General features: G+C 47.2%; 1 protein-coding gene across 9 annotated transcripts in view; it reads right to left on the minus strand.

The window, feature by feature from the left end:
- The window catches only part of TUBD1 (tubulin delta 1), a 36622-nt gene that overhangs the window by 3842 nt on the left and 15398 nt on the right, over nt 1-17382 (minus strand). For 7 of the 9 annotated variants that reach the window (XM_033183726.1, XM_033183727.1, XM_033183729.1 and 4 more), the window contains 4 exons: nt 16889-17120; nt 14169-14333; nt 5597-5737; nt 1751-1934 (listed from right to left, as the gene is read on the minus strand). In XM_033183726.1, coding sequence (XP_033039617.1) covers nt 1751-1934; nt 5597-5737; nt 14169-14333; nt 16889-17120 — 722 coding nt within the window. The remainder of the gene's footprint in view (nt 1-1750; nt 1935-5596; nt 5738-14168; nt 14334-16888; nt 17121-17382) is intronic. The other 2 variants (XM_033183731.1, XM_033183730.1) reach the window with 2 other exon arrangements.

The raw sequence follows: 17382 nt of genomic DNA on the forward strand, positions 1-17382 counted from the left end.
CTGGGTTCACGCCATTCTCCTGCCTCAGCCTCCCAAGTAGCTGGGACTACAGGCACCCGCCACCTCGCCCGGCTAGTTTTTTTTATGTTTTAGTAGAGACGGGGTTTCACCGTGTTAGCCAGGATGGTCTCGATCTCCTGACCTCGTGATCCGCCCGCCTCGGCCTCCCAAAGTGCTGGGATTACAGGCTTGAGCCACCGCGCCCGGCCTTATTTTTATTTTTAGACGGAGTCTCGCTTGTCGCCCAGGCTGGAGTTCAGTGACGCTATCTTGGCTCACTCCAAGCTCCGCCTCCTGGGTTCATTCTATTCTCCTGCCTCAGTCTCCCGAGTAGCTGGGACTACAGGTGCCTGCCACCACACCCAGCTAATTTTTTGTTTTTTTTTTTTTTTTTTTGAGATGGAGTCTCACTCTGTCGCCCAGGCTGGAGTGCAGTGGCCGGATCTCAGCTCACTGCAAGCTCTGCCTCCCGGGTTTACGCCATTCTCCTGCCTCAGCCTCCCGAGTAGCTGGGACTACAGGCGCCCGCCACCTCGCCTGGCTAGTTTTTTGTATTTTTTAGTAGAGACGGGGTTTCACAGTGTTAGCCAGGATGGTCTCGATCTCCTGACCTCGTGATCCGCCGTCTCAGCCTCCCAAAGTGCTGGGATTACAGGCTTGAGCCACCACGCCCGGCCTTTTTTGTACTTTTAGTAGAGATGGGGTTTCACCGTGTTAGCCAGGATGGTCTCGATCTCCTGACATTGTGATCCATCCACCTCGGCCTCCCAAAGTGCTGGGATTACAGGTGTGAGCCATCGCACCAGCCTCTTTTTTTTTTTTTTAATTTCATTTTTTTTTAAGATAGAGTCTCATTCTTGTCGCCCAGGCTGGAGTGCAATGGCATAGTTTTGGCTCTCTGCAACCTCCACCTTCTGAATTCAAGCGATTTTCCTGCCTCAGCCTCCCAAGTAGCTGGGATCACAGGCACCCACCACCATGCCAAGCTAATTTTTGTATTTTTAATAGAGATGGGGTTCCACCATGTTGGCCAGGCTGGTCTTGAACTCCTGACCTCAGCTGATCTGCCCGCCTCAGCCTCCCAAAGTGCTGGGATTACAGGTGTGAGCCACTGTGCCCGGCCAAATCTTATTTTTGAAAACTATCTTATTGTCCCTGCTTTATAATAAAATTCTACTTTAATAATGTCAAACAATTACTGAGCATTTACTAGCCAGGCACAGTACTAGCTGTTTTACAAGATTATCTTATCTAATCCTCACCAGAAATTTCCTCAGTTAGGATCCTCTTACACAGATGAGGCAATGAAGCCTGAAGTCCCGTGCCCAAGGCTTCACACCTTCACACCTACAAAGTGGTAACCATGCTTCCTCGAGATCATACCTCATGCTTTAACGCTACAGTATCTGCTTAAAGGTTAGAAAGGCTGCTGTGCGCGGTGGCTCATGCCTGTAATCCCAGCACTTTCAGAGGCCGAGGTAGGTGGATTCCGAGGTCAGAAGTTTGAGACAAGCCTGAGCAACATGGTGAAACCCTGCCTCTACTGAAAATACAAAAATTAGCTGGGTGTGGTAGTGGGAGCCTGTAATCCCAGCTACTTAGTAGGCTGCAGCAGGAGAATCACTTAAACCCGGGAGGCGGAGCTTGCAGTGAGCCGAGGTCATACCACTGCACTCCAACCTGGGCAACAGAGTGAGATTCTGTTTCAAAAAAAAAAAAAGAAAAGTTTGTAGACTTATTTTATACTTACTTTGAAGCAAACATATTCCATGCCTTCCCGACAATCATATCAAGTGGTTTTACTAAGAACTGGCTATTGCTGACCAACACTGCAGACTTCTCATATTTGCTAAAGGCCCGCTGGGTTTTCCACACGTTGAAAGCATTAACAGGTTCTAACCAGGAAGTGTAGAGAGCTGGATCTTTAAATCCCTCTAGAGTAAAAACAAGATAAGCCGTCTTTTTATAGCATAAATTAGTAATTGTGAAAACAAATAAACAAACAGATATTTTCTTGTCTACTTCATCAGAGATCTTTTATTTTGCCTTTTAAAACTTGTGTTGGCTGGTGCAGTGACTCCCAGCACTTTGGGAGGCGGAGGAGGGTAGATCGCTTGAGCTCAGGAGTTCTAGACCAGCCTGGGCAACATAGTAAAACCCCGTCTCTACTAAAAATAAAATTAGCTATACATGGTGGTGTGCATTCTTCTTAACACTTTTCTGAAAGGTGTGAATTATTACTACTTTTTTTTTTTTTGAGACAGGGTCTCACTCTGTTGCCCAGGCTGGGATGCAGTGGCATGATGTTGGCTCACTGCAACCTCTACTTCCGGGGCTCAAGCAATCCTCCCGCCTTAGCCTCCTAAGTAGGTGGGATTACAGGTGCCTGCCACCATGCCCAGCTAATTTTTGTACTTTTTGTAGAGATGGGGTTTCACCATGTTGGCCAGGCTGGTCTCGAACTCCTGGCCTCAAGTGATCCACCTGCCTCAGCCTCTCAAAGTGCTGGGATTATAAGGATGAGCCACTGCACTGTCCCCCTTTTTTTTCTATACAATGAATATGGACGATTTATCCAAAAGTAATATAATACTAATTTTTTGTTTTTTTTTTTTGAGACAGGATCTTAGTCTGTCACCAGGCTGGTGTGCAGAGGCACTATCACAGCTCACTGCAGCCTTCACCTCCTGCCCTTAAGTGATCCTCCCACCTCAGCCTCTCAAGTAGCTGGGACTACAGGCCCATGCCACCATGCCTAATATTTTTATCTTTTGTAGAGATGGCATTTCACTATGTTGCCCAAGCTGGTCTCAAACTTCTGGGCCCAAGCAATCATCCCACCTCTGCCAAAGTGCTGGGATTACAGGTGAGAGCCACTGTGCCTGGCCCTATTTTATACTATTATTTGTTCTTTCTCTAAGGGACATTACAAGGACTAGATTGTTCAGTTTTCTTTTTTCTTTTTGATAATGGGTCTCACTCTGTCACCCAGGCTGGAGTGCAGTGGCACCACCGTCATTGGTCACTGCAGGCTCAAACTCCTGGGTTCAAGTGATCCTCCTGCTTCAGTCTCCCTAGTAGTTGGGACTACAGGTGTGCACCACTATACTTGGCTAAAGTTTAAAATTCTTTGTAGAGATGGGGTCTCGCTATGTTGCCCAGGCTGGTTTCGAACTCCTAGCCTCAAGCGATCCTCCTGATTTAGCCTGCCAAAGTGCTGGGATTACACATACGTGCCACTATGCTAGGCCTTGGTTTTCCTTGTATCACAACAAGAAGTAGCAAACACGATACTTGCTGAAGTCATGATAAAATGAACCCAGAAAATCGCCATAGAAAAACAAAGCTAAGGCCGGGCGCGGTGGCTCAAGCCTGTAATCCCAGCACTTTGGGAGGCCGAGGCGGGCGGATCACAAGGTCAGGAGATCGAGACCATCCTGGCTAACACGGTGAAACCCCGTCTCTACTAAAAAATACAAAAAACTAGCCGGGCAAGGTGGCGGGCGCCTGTCGTCCCAGCTACTCGGGAGGCTGAGGCAGGAGAATGGCGTGAACCCGGGAGGCGGAGCTTGCAGTGAGCTGAGATCTGGCCAGTGCACTCCAGCTTGGGTGACAGAGCGAGACTCCGTCTCAAAAAAAAAAAAGAAAAACAAAGCTAATAAGAATAATGCCCTTTCAGCCAGGCACAGTGGGCACAGTGGCTCACACCTGTAATCCCAGCACTATGGGAGGCCGAGGCAGATGGATCACTTGAGGTCTGGAGTTTGAGACCAGCCTGGTCAATATGGTCAAACCCCATCTGTACTAAAAATACAAAAATCAAGCAGGTGTGGTGGCACACGCCTATAATCCCAGCTACTCAGGAGGCTGAGGCAGAGGTTGCAGTGAGCTGAGATTGCACCACTGCACTCCAGCCTGGGTGACAGTGAGACTCTGTCTCACACACACACACAAAAAGAATAATGCTCTTTCAACTTCCTGAAAAATTTGTAACAAAATGCTTGTCACAGATACAACTGGTTGTCCAGCAATTCCTGCTCCTTAGCAATTCCTGTTCACCCCTTCTTCCTTAGTATCAATTCCCCTAAACTTTAACTGAAATTGCAGTGAGGTGTGGCCCAGAACTCAGTCCCAGTCAATGGGACAGAAATTCAAGTGTGATATGGGACTTTCAGAAAACGAGGCATGCCTGGCCAGGCACAGTGGCTCAAGCCTATAATCCCAATACTTTGGGAGGCCGAGGTGGGCGGATCACCTGAGGTCAGGAGTTTGAGACCAGTCAGGCCAACGTGGAGAAACACTGTCTCTAGTAAAAATACAAAAATTAGCCAGGCGTGGTGGCACACACTTGTAATCTCAGCTACTCAGGAGGCTGAGGCAGTAGAACTGCTTGAACTTGGGAGGCGGAGGTTGCAGTGAGCCGAGATCACACCACTGCACTCCAGCCTGGGCAACAAGAGTGAGATCTGTCACAAAAAAAACCCAAAAAAACAAAACAGGAAAGGAGGCAGGTCCTTCTCTGCTCGTTTCTATAAGGAGGCAGCCAGATGGGAAAGTAAGGGTGACAGGGCAGCCAGATGTTCAGAATACAATTCTTTTTTTTTAAATAGAGACAGGGTCTTGCTCTGTTGCTTAGGCTAGAGGGCAGTGCCACGATGATGGCTCACTGCAGCCTTGACCTCCTGGTTCAAGCTATCCTTCTGCCTCAGCCTCCCAAGTAACTGGGACTACATGCATGTGCTACCACACCTGGCTAAAGGAATTATGCTTTTATCTTGTTTAAACCACTTCTATATTGGTGTCTAGACACATACTAACTGATACCATGGTCAAATTTTGCCACTAAAACACATAGTTATTACTTTCCTTTCTCCAAGAATACAGGGACTTTTTAAAAACCATTTGTGGGGCCGGGCGCGGTGGCTCAAGCCTGTAATCCCAGCACTTTGGGAGGCCGAGACGGGCGGATCACGAGGTCAGGAGATCGAGACCATCCTGGCTAACACGGTGAAACCCCATCTCTACTAAAAATACAAAAACTAGCCGGGCGAAGTGGCGGGCGCCTGTAGTCCCAGCTACTCGGGAGGCTGAGGCAGGAGAATGGCGTGAACCCGGGAGGCGGAGCTTGCAGTGAGCTGAGATCCGGCCACTGCACTCCGGTCCGGGCGACAGAGCGAGACTCTGCCTCAAAAAAAAAAAAAAAAAAAAAAACCATTTGTGGCCGGCGCGGTGGCTCAAGCCTGTAATCCCAGCACTTTGGGAGGCCGAGACGGGCGGATCACAAGGTCAGGAGATCAAGACCATCCTGGCTAACACGGTGAAACCCCGTCTCTACTAAAAATACAAAAACTAGCCGGGCGAGGTGGCGGGCGCCTGTAGTCCCAGCTAATATAGTCCCAGCTACTCGGGAGGCTGAGGCAGGAGAATGGCGTAAACCCGGGAGGCGGAGCTTGCAGTGAGCTGAGAACCGGCCACTGCACTCCAGCCTGGGCGACAGAGCGAGAGTCGGTCTCAAAAAAAAAAAAAAAAGCCATTTGTACCATATAGCATGTACATGTGCAAAATGTAAATCTTAATTTTCATCTGAATTTCTTACCCACATCTGCACTTTGCACATCTTTCCCACGAAGAATGACCAAGTTAGCAATGGAAGTGTTAAAATGCAGGTCCTTGTTGAGAGACATTTTACCAAGACAAGGAAGTCCTGATGAAGGAGGCCGCACGTGCCAATCAATACCTACCAAAAGAAAAAAAAGAAAGCAAGAGATTTTATTTTATTTACTTAGTTTTCTGAGATGGAGTCTCACTCTGTTGCCTAGGCTGAAGTGAAGTGGCATGATCTTGGCTCACTGCAACCTCCATCTCCCAGGTTCAAGTGATTCTCCTGCCTCAGTCTCCCCTAGTAGCTGGGTAGACAGGATTAAAGGTGTGCGCCATCACACCCAGCTAATTTTTTTGTATTTTTTTTTTTTTTTTTTTTGAGACGGAGTCTCGCTCTGTCGCCCAGGCTGGAGTGCAGTGGCCGGATCTCAGCTCACTGCAAGCTCCGCCTCCCGGGTTTACGCCATTCTCTCGCCTCAGCCTCCGAGTAGCTGGGACTACAGGCGCCCGCCATCTCGCCCGGCTAATTTTTTTGTATATTTTAGTAGAGACGGGGTTTCACCGTGTTAGCCAGGATGGTCTCGATCTCCTGACCTCGTGATCCGCCCGTCTCGGCCTCCCAAAGTGCTGGGATTACAGGCTTGAGCCACCGCGCCCGGCCAATTTTTTTGTATTTTTAGTAGAGAGGGGGTTTCACCATGTTGGCCAGGCTGGTCTCGAACTCCTGACCTCAAATGATCCGCCTGCCTCAGCCTCCCAAAGTGCTGGGATTACAGGCGTGAGCCACTGCGCCCAGCCCAAAAGCAAGAGATTTTATAAATGGCTCTGAACGAGAGGAGGAAAATGGTCTTGTGGAATGTGTATGTTAGTTTTTTTTGGACAGGGTCTCGCTATGCCACCCAGACTGGAGTGCAGTGGCTATTCACAAGTGTGATCATAGCTCACTACAGCCTCGAACTCCGGGGCTCCAATGATCCTTCCACCTTGTCCTCCCATGTATCTGGGACTATAGGCATTATTTTTCCTGTCTAAAAGGGAGGGTCTATCAATTCTCCTATGCCTATTCCACTAGAGTTTGTTGGGGCAAAAAATTGTACTCAAAGGGCTATCTTTGAGTACAAGATATCTTAGGATGGGTGTGGTGGCTCATGCCTGTAATCCCAGCACTTTGGTAGGCTATGGTGGGAGGATCTCTTGAGCCCAGGAGTTCAAGACCAGCCTGGACAAAAAATAGTGGTCTCCTCTTCCAAAAAAAAAAATACAAAAATTAGTCTGGCATCTGTGGCATGCACCTATAGTTCCAGCTACCGGAGAAACTGAGTGGGGAGAATTGCCTAAGCCCAGGAGGTCGAGGCTACAGAGAGCCGTGATCGTGCCACTGCACTCCAGCCTGGGTGACAGTGCGAGAAATCTCACTTGAGGAGTATGAATCCATGCTGCTTTTGGAGGATAAGATTTTGGACCGATGTGCTAATGGTATGTAACTATTGGGAGCCTTGGGAGGGGAAGAATGTACCGTGCATGTGGGAGGACATGACTTAGGGACAGCGCAGAGAACAGTAGTCAGCCTCCAACATGACCCCAATCATCTTCGCTTCCTGGTATTCAAGCCCTTGTGGAGTCTGCTCTCACACTGGAGAGGGCTGACCTTAACCAAAAGGATGTTGCAGAAATAACTTCCAAAGCTAGGTCACAAAATGCATTAACTTCAAGGCCAGGCATGGTAGCTTACGCCTATAATCTTAGCACTTTGGGAGGCTGAGGTAGGCGGATCACTTGAGGTGAGGAGTTCAAGACCAGCCTGGCCAACATGGTGAAACCCCATCTCCACTAAAAATACAAAAAAAATGTAGCCAGGTGTGGTGGCAGGCACCTGTATCTTAGCTACTTGGGAGGCTGAGGCAGGAGAATCGTTTGAACCCGGGAGGCAGAGGCTGCACTGAGCCAAGATCGTGCCACTGCACTCCACCCTGGGCGACAGAGCAAGACTCCGTTTCAAAAAAAAAAAAAAAAGTTGGGGGGCACTAACTTCTGCCTTGCTCCTTCCTGGATCACACATTCTCCCTAAAGGTAGAATATGTAGAAACAGATAGTGATGGTGATAGAAATGGGGTAAATCTTTACATAGAGGCCAGGCGCAGAGGCTCACGCCTGTAATCCCAGCACTTTGAGAGGCTGAGGTGGAAGGATCACTTGAAATCAGGAGTTCAAGACTAGCCTGGGCAACATAGTGAGACCCCAACTCTACAAAAATAAAAGAAATAACAAAATTAGGCTGGGTGTGGTGACTCATGCCTGTAATCCCAGCTCTTTGGGAGGCCGAGGTGGGCAGATCACAAGGTCAAGAGATCGAGACCATCCTGGCCAACATGGTGAAACCTCGTCTCTACTAAAAATAGAAAAATTAGCTGGGCGAGGTGGTACACACCTGTAGTCCCAGCTATTCAGGAGGCTAAGGCAGGGGAATCGTTTGAACCCGGGAGGCGGAGGTTGCAGTGAGCCAAGATTGTGCCACTGCACTCCAGCCTGGCGATAGAGTGAGACTCCATTTCAAAAAAATAAATAAATAAATAACAAAATTAGTCACTTATGGTGGTACACACCTGTAGTCCTAGCTACAGGAAGCTGCAACAGGAGGATCACTTGAGCCCGGTAGTTTGAGGCCGCACTGAGCTATGATTGCGCCACTACACTCCAGCCTAGGTGAGAGTGAAACCTGTCTCAAAAACAAAACGCACAAAATCTTCCCACAGAGCAGAGAATATGTGAAGAGTTATAAAACTACATCCTTCAACCTGGCTTGTGCCATATATTTATTCATATACTATTCATACACGTATATGAAAACATTTATATGTTCAAACTATACAACTGTGAAAAAATGTTGACACCCGGCCGGGCGCGGAGGCTCATGCCTATAATCCCAGCACTTTGGGAGGCCAAGGCAGGCAAATCACGAGGTCAGGAGTTTAAGACCAGCCTGGCCAATATGGTGAAATCCCGTCTCTACTAAAAAAATACAAAAATTAGACAGGCATGGTGGTGCGCACCTGCAGTCCCAACTATTTGGGATGCTGAGGCAAAAGAATCGCTTCAACCGGGAGGCAGAGGTTGTAGTGAGCCGAGAGCCACTGCACTCCAGCCTGGGTGACAGAGAGAGACTCCATCCCCCCCGCCAAAAAAAAAAAAAAGAAAAAAGAAAAAAAAAATGTTGACACCCTAAAGTTCCACATGGGAACTCAGCAAACTGTGGTTTATTGACCTAAGAGAGCTCAGAGCAGCACGTCTCACACGACTCTAAGGAACATTGTGTTCCTTGCCGTATTAACAGGTATTGCTAGAAAAACAGGTACTGTGGTCAAAAAATTCAGGAAGCACTATTTTCACACGTAAACTTTCTACTTATCTCCAAACCTCTGGCACTATAATCTAAAATCCATAAGATATTACAAATAAATGTTGAGAAAATCTACTCTCATAGTATAAAAACCTAACTTATTTTAATTTGTGGTATAATGTATGCTATTAACACCTAGTAATGATTTCTAGTTACACATGACAGACTGAACATATCAATTTCCTGCCACTCTCTCCTCAGATCCTGCTTAATCAATAAAAGGATAACCATAAACAAGAAAAAAAGGGAACAGGAGAGAATATAACAGCAACAAAATTTTGGAAGCTGGAGAGCAAATGAACTACTGGTTACTGACCGCACAACAAGAAAAAGCTAAAAATTTTGCCCACAGTTGAGGTCCTGGAAGTAGACCAGACACTTTTCTTTTTTTTTTTTTTTTTTTGAGACGGAGTCTTGCTCTGCCACCCAGGCTGGAGTGCAGTGGCCGGATCTCAGCTCACTGCAAGCTCCGCCTCCCAGGTTTATGCCTTTCTCCTGCCTCAGCCTCCCGAGTAGCTGGGACTATAGGCGCCCGCCTCGTCGCCCGGCTAGTTTTTTGTATTTTTAAAGAGACAGGGTTTCACCGTATTAGCCAGGATGGTCTCGATCTCCTGACCTCGTGATCCGCCCATCTCGGCTTCCCAAAGTACTGGGATTACAGGCTTGAGCCACTGCGCCCGGCCCCGACCAGACACTTTTCAAAGTGGAAAAAAGGCTGGGCACGGTGGCTTACGTCTGTAATCCCAGCACTTTGGGAATTTGAAGCAGGCGGATCGCTTGAGATCAGGAGTTTGAGACCAGCCTGGCTGACATGATAAAACCTCATCTCTACTAAAAATAAAAAATTAGCTAGGTGTGGCGGTACACATTGGTACACTGGTAATCCCAGCTACCTGGAAGGCTAAGGTGGGAGGATCACCTGAACCCGGGAGGTGGAGGTTGCAGTGAGCCAAGCAAGATGAGGCCACTGCACTCCAGCCTGGGTGACAGAGTGCAACTCCATCTAAAAAAAAAAAAAAAAAAAAAAAAGAAAGAGAAAAGAAAATAGAAGTGGGGAAAAAAACAGGAGGATTAACTAAAAATCTGTTTGAGAGGCAGTGAGTGCCCCTTCCCCACTCCCTGCGGCAGGGGGAGTGTGCTCTTCTACCCTAGAAGGAGGTTTCTGCTATGAAAAGGCTAAACCTGGGAGGCTCTGGCCTCAGTGACACCAGGCACAGCCCTGTAGAGAACCTTTGGGGCCGGGCGCGGTGGCTCAAGCCTGTAATCCCAGCACTTTGGGAGGCCGAGGCGGGTGGATCACGAGGTCAGGAGATCGAGACCCTCCTGGCTAACACGGTGAAACCCCGTCTCTACTAAAAATACAAAAAACTAGCCAGGCGCGGTGGCTCACGCCTGTAATCCCAGCTACTAGGAGGCTGAGGCGGGAGAATGGCGGGAACCCGGGAGGCGGAGCTTGCAGTGAGCCGAGATCGCGCCACTGCACTCCAGCCTGGGCGACACAGCGAGACTCTGTCTCAAAAAAAAAAAGAGAACTTTTGGAAAACCAGGTCACAAAGTAGAAGCTTTCGCAGGAAAGCTTAACAGTCCATGTCTTCCCCATCCAGCTCTGAAGAGGCTGGCAGCCAGGCTTATCATGTGTTCAGGAAAGAGATGGAGGAGGAAGCAACTGATCAAGAGATAAGATAGGCTGAATATGATATTTGGAAGCCCAACAACAAAATAGCCAGGCAGATCGCCTTACTGTGAAACCCACACAAGTCTGCAACGTCCATAAGGGTCCATTCAGTGCTCAGAGCAACTAACTCAGCAAATAATCACTGAGTGTTTACTGTTCCAGGCTCCAAAGATGCAACAGTAAACCAAATAGATAATAAAGCTTACCTTCTATTGAGATAAACCAAAGACCCATGTCGAGTACTTTCAGAATGCTGGGGACAAAGAGAAAATCCTAAAAGCTTCAAGAGATAACAAAATACGATTGGGAATCAGAACATGAGACTTCCCAACAGCAACGCTGCAAGTGAGAAGACGATAGAGCAATGCCTTCAAAATACTCAGTGAAAAGAAAATGATTCCCAACCTAGAATCCTATCCCTGGCCAAACTATCATTCAAATGCAATGGCAGAACAGAATGATGATATTTATTTATTTTTATTTTTATGTTTTTGAGATGGGGTCTCACTCTGTCGCCAAGGCTGGAGTGCAGTGGCGCGATCTTGGCTCACTGCAACCTCCCTCCGCCTCCCAGGTTCAAGTGAGTCTCCCGCCTTAGCCTCCTGAGTAGCTGGGACTACAGGCGCCTGCCACTACGCCCGGCTAATTTATTTTTGTATTTTTAGTAGAGACGGGGTTTCACTGTGTTAGCCAGGATGGTCTCGATCTCCTGACTTCATGATCCACCTGCCTTGGCCTCCCAAAGTGCTGGGATTACAGATGTGAGCCACCGCGCCCAGCCAGAATGATATTTGTAGCCTCAAACACTTTACTTTCCTTGTACTCTTTCTTAGGGAGCTCCTGAAAGGTATGGTCCATCAATATGAGGGAATAAATCAAGAAAGCAGATTTGAAATCTAGGAGGTACAGATATAAATCAGGATGAGGCAAGCAGAGATGCCAGAGCTGGCTGCTTATCAAGCCTGGACAGCAGTCAGTCCAGAATGGAATGGGAAGATAAAGGCCTTCCAGAAGGATGTCTCTAAGCAGATAATGGAAGTAGTCGATTACCTGATGGGTTTAAAAATATTGAGAAAGAGTTCTTTTTTTTTGTTTTTGAGACAGGGTTTTGCTCTATTGCCCAGGCTGGAGTGCAGTGGCATGATCATGGCTCATTTTAAACTCAAACCCCTTGGTTTAAGGGATTCTCCTGCCCCACCCTCCCAAGTAGCTAGGATGGTGCCTACCACTATGCCCAGCTAAATTTTTTTTTTTTTTTTTTTGAGACAGAGTCTCGCTTTGTTGCCCAGGCTGGAGAGCAGGGGCGCTATCTCGGCTCACTGCAACCTCTGCCTCCCAGGTTCAAGTGATTCTCCTGCCTCAGCCTCCTGGGTAGCTGGGATTACAGGTGTGTGCTATCACGCCTGGCTGATTTTTTGTATTTTTAGTAGAGATGGGGTTTCTACTACATCCATGTTAGCCAGGATGGTCTTGATCTCCTGACCTTGTCAGCCTCGGCCTCCCAAAGTGCTGGGATAACAAACGTGAGCCACCACGATGGGCCAGCTAATTTTTTTAAATTATATTTTTAGAGATGGGGTCTTGCTTTGTTGCTCAAGCTGGTTTTGAACTCCTGGCCTCAAGCGATCCTCCTGCCTCAGCCTCCCAAAGTGCTGAGCTTACAGGTGTGAGCCACCACATCTGAGAAGGGATTCATTTTTTACAGAAAAGTTTGAGGATAAATTCGTGATAGGTACAGGGAATATCAACCAAATAAATATAATGATTAACAACTCCAGGAGGGAAAAATAAATTGTACACACAAAAAAACATAATCTATGTACACAGTACAAGGCTCTACTATGAATTAATATTTATATAGCAAAAGTAATACAAACATTGAAAACTGATCTAACTCCCAAGTATGTTAGGAGGAAGGACGAAGGTAAATATGAGTGTGTATGTGTATATGAGTGCGCACATACGTGTCAGTGTGTATATATATATATATATGAATGTGGGAGTGTGTGTGTGTGTGTGTGTGTGTGTGTGTGTAGACGGGGTGTAAGATGATTCAATTCTCAATTTTCTTTTTTTTTTTGAGATGCAATTTCACTCTTACCACCCAGGCTGGAATGCAGTGGCACTATCTCGGCTCACTGCAACCTCTGCCTCCCAGGTTCAAGCAATTCTCCTGCCTCAACTTCCTGAGTAGCTGGGATTACGGGTGCCTGCCACTATGCCTGGCTAATTTTTTTTGTATTTTTAGTAGAGAAGGGGTTTCACCATGTTGGCCAGGCTGGTCTTGAACTCCTGACCTCAGGTGATCCACCCACCTCGGCCTCCCAAAGTGCTGGGATTACAGGCATTAGCTACCATGCCCAGCCCAATTCTCAATTTTCACACTAGGAATGCAAGAGATAACAATATAAGTAAAACATTTATAACTATGGAGGCAAATTCTACATGAAATAGCTAAAGACGTTGAAAGTAGTTTCATCTGTGTAATGGGGAGGTGTAGGATTGCTGTTTTCCTTGCCATAAATTCATATCAGACATTACTTAACTTTTTTTTTTTTTTTTGAGAAAGGGTCTCACTCTGTCACCCAGGCTGAAGTGCAGTGGTGTGATCACAGCTCACTGTAGCCTTGACCTCCTGGGCTCAGGTGATTCTCCCACCTCAGTCTCCCAAGTTGCTGGGAATACAGGCCCATGTCACCATGTCCAGATAATTTTTTATATTTCTTGTAGAGGGGTTTTGCCATGTTGCCCAGGCTGGTCTCGAACTCCTGGGCTCAAGCGCTTCTCCTGCCTTGACCTCCCAAAGTGCTAGGATTACAGGTATGAGCCACCATACCTGGTCCATTACTTGACCTTTTAAAAAACTGAGATATAATTGGCCGGGCATGGTGGCTCACGCCTGTAATCCCAGCACTCCGGGAGGCTGAGATGGGCGGATCACGAGGTCAGGAGATAGAGACCATCCTGGCTAACATGGTGAAACCCCCGTCTCTACTAAAAATACAAAAAATTGGCCGGGTGTGGTGATGGACGCCTGTAGTCCCAGCTACTTGGGACGCTGAGGCAGGAGAATGGCGTGAACCCGGGAGGTGGAGGTTGCAGTGAGCCAAGATGGCGCCACTGCACTACAGCCTGGGCAACAGAGCGAGACTCAGTCTCAAAAAAAAAAACAGTAAGATATACTTTAAATATAGTGCAATGTATGGATTTAAGTATATATTTAAGTGAGTTTTGGCTACTTGATTTTTTAAACTATATTACTTTGATTAAAAAAAAAAATCTGGCACTCATTTGAAATGTCTTTTGGTAATGAAACTGTGAAGTGATTAAGAAACCCTCCTAGGATGCCCTGGTGAGTTTCTGCTGGAGTCTCCCTAGCCAGAAGGAAGGACCATTATCTCAACTACTCCAAGCCAGTATATAGTCTCAATATAGAGACTCCAGGACGGACATTTTTTCTAGCTTGTGGGCTGCATATTTTGGACTACTCTTTACCTTCTTCCATCTTTGCATTAGAAATGAGCATCTGTCTCAAATGCTTGAGGAGGCCAGCCCAAGTAAATGTACTGTATGCCAACGAATTCTCAGACATGTGAGGAACGTTACGAACACTCAGCATCTTGAATTCAGGATGGGGAACTAAATGCTCCATTAAGTCTCCTGTAAAGAAAAAAAAAATCTGAACTAATTTTTTTTTATTCCACACTGTTGCCAATGATCTATATAAAACCATGATTTGAAGGTTTTCTGGGCCAAATGTTTTTTTCTCTTCTTAGACCAGAATTATTTAATGTTTAATATGAATACAATTTCAGAGATGATGTCTATTACACACCACCTCTTTGCTTCATTTTAGCACCGACTTGAGCACGAGTGAGAAAATACACTTTGCCAAAAAGCAAACTACAATTTAGAAGCTGAATAACTGTAAATGTGAATGAAATATTTAGGTAAACTCCAGGAAAACAAAGTAAACACGAGAACTGATACGCTTTTCTTTTTTTTTTTTTTTTTTTTTTTTTTTTTTTTTTTTTTGAGACGGAGTCTTGCTCTGCCACCCAGGCTGGAGTGCAGTGGCCGGCTCTCAGCTCACTGCAAGCTCCGCCTCCTGGGTTCACGCCATTTCCTGTCTCAGCCTCCCGAGTAGCTGGGACTACAGGCGCCCGCCTCGTCGCCCGGCTAGTTTTTTGTATTTTTTAGTAGAGACGGGGTTTCACCGTATAGCCAGGATGGTCTCGATCTCCTGACCTCGTGATCCGCCCATCTCGGCCTCCCAAAGTGCTGGGATTACAGGCTTGAGCCACCGCGCCCGGCCCTGATACGCTTTTCTTGTCATTCTATGTTCACTAAATATTGTTCTAGTCTTTTTTTTTTTTTTTTTTTTTGAGACGGAGTCTCGCTCTGTTGCCCAGGCTGGAGTGCAGTGGCCAGATCTCAGCTCACTGCAAGCTCCGCCCCCTGGGTTTACGCCATTCTCCTGCCTCAGCCTCCCGAGTAGCTGGGACTACAGGGGCCCGCCACCTCGCCCGGCTAGTTTTTTTGTATTTTTTAGTAGAGATGGGGTTTCACCGTGTTAGCCAGGATGGTCTCGATCTCCTGACCTCGTGATCCGCCAGTCTCGGCCTCCCAAAGTGCTGGGATTACAGGCTTGAGCCACCGCGCCCGGCCCAGAGTGCCTGCCTTTCAATCAGTCTTCCTCTTTCTGGCAAAATCCCAGTCTTGGGCCAACCCCACTCCTCACCTTCTGTCAGAGCACAACTATGGAAAGTCACGCCACATGGCAGACTCAGACCTCTTTGAATTCCCAATCTCCACACACTATGGTGACGCCCACATTGACAACTCTGGATGAGACGGGAAACCTCAGGAAGGTTCTGAAAAGGGGAGCAACAGCATCTGACTTACGCTTTTAAAAACTGCAAAGCAGGCCGGGCGCGGTGGCTCAAGCCTGTAATCCCAGCACTTTGGAAGGCCGAGACGGGCGGATCACGAGGTCAGGAGATACAGACCATCCTGGCGAACACAGTGAAACCCCGGCTCTACTAAAAAATACAAAAAAACGAGCCGGGCGAGGTGGCGGGCGCCTGTAGTCCCAGCTACTCGGGAGGCTGAGGCAGGAGAATGGCGTAAACCCGGGAAGCGGGGCTTGCAGTGAGTTGAGATCCAGCCACTGCACTCCAGCCTGGGTGATGAAGCGAGACTCCGTCTCAAAAAAAAAAAAAACTGCAAAGCCAGAGTTCAGTCTGGCTACCGTACTTAAGAAAAGACTAGGGCTGGGTGCAGTGGCTCACACCTGTAATGCCAGCACTTTGGGAGGCCGAGACGGGCGGATCATTTGAGATCAGGAATTTGAGACCAGCCTGGCCAATATGGTGAAACTCCCTCTCTACTAAAAATACAAAAATCAGTTGGGCATGGTAGCATGTGCCTGTAGTGTAGTCCTAGCTACTCAGGAGGCTAAGATAGGAAAATCGCTTGAACCCAGGAGGCAGAGGTTGCAGTGAGTCAAGATTGCACCACTGCACTCCAGCCTGGGCAACACAGCAAGACTCTGTCTCAAAAAAAAAAAAAAAAAAAAAAAAAATCACTGACTTGTACACTTTAAATGGGTGAATTGCATGCTAGGTGAGTTATATCTCAATGTGGTTTCTTTTCCTTTTTTTTTTTTTTTTTTTTTTGAGACAGAGTCTGGCTCTGTCGCCCGGGCTGGAGTACAGTGGCCGGATCTCAGCTCACTGCAAGCTCTGCCTCCCGGGTTCACGCCATTCTCCTGCCTCAGCCTCCCGAGTAGCTGGGACTACAGGCGCCCGCCACCTCGCCTGTCTAGTTTTTTGTATTTTTAGTAGAGACGAGGTTTCACTGTGTTAGCCAGGATGGTCTCGATCTCCTGACCTCGTGATCCGCCCGTCTCGGCCTCCCAAAGTGCTGGGATTACAGGCTTGAGCCACCGCGCCCAGCCTCAATGTGGTTTCTATTAAAAAAAGAAAAAGAGAGAAAGAATCCTGAAGAAGAGCAGTGGATACCCACTGCCCTTTAGCAACTTCTCAAAGTTTTTCAGTAAGACAGTTCAGAGAACTAAGCAGATGTGAAGAAAGGGTTTTGAGATAAGCAAGACTTAAGTGTATCTTCAGGTAGAGGAGGAGAGAGAGAGAATAAACTTTGAAGTTTTCAGAACATAAGGCTTTCCTATAATTAACATATAGAGGGACAAATACCTAGTGGATTTCGTCTGTAGTGAAATGAGCTTTCTGCAGAATAAGTAGGCTGGAACACACTTCCCAGCTGATGTGCGAGGACTTGATTGATATCACTAAAGGAGATCTGCTTGATATTCATCAGTTTTGCACAGATCTTATGGACGGCATCATTCTCATGAATAAGGAGGGCGTCTGAAGATCGGTACAAGTGAGAAAGTGTCAAAATGGAGTTGTAGTTTTGAACAATAACCTGGAGGGGAAAAGGTCAGAAAAAAGAAAGGTAGGAGAGAACAATGGTTAAGATTACAGATTCTCAGGGCATCCTGGCTGGGTTCAAATCCAGGCTCTGTCACTTTCTAGCTGTATGATCTTGGACAAGTTTTTTAATCTATGCTCGGTTTCCCTTTTTTTTTTTTGAGACAGAGACTCGCTCTGTCACCCAGGCTGGAGTACAGTGGCACCATCTCTGCTCACTGCAACCTCGGCCACTCGGTTCGAGATTCTTGTGTCTT

This window comes from Trachypithecus francoisi, unplaced genomic scaffold (assembly GCF_009764315.1).
Source record: "Trachypithecus francoisi isolate TF-2019V2 unplaced genomic scaffold, Tfra_2.0 Lachesis_group20, whole genome shotgun sequence".
Lineage (NCBI taxonomy): Eukaryota > Metazoa > Chordata > Mammalia > Primates > Cercopithecidae > Trachypithecus > Trachypithecus francoisi.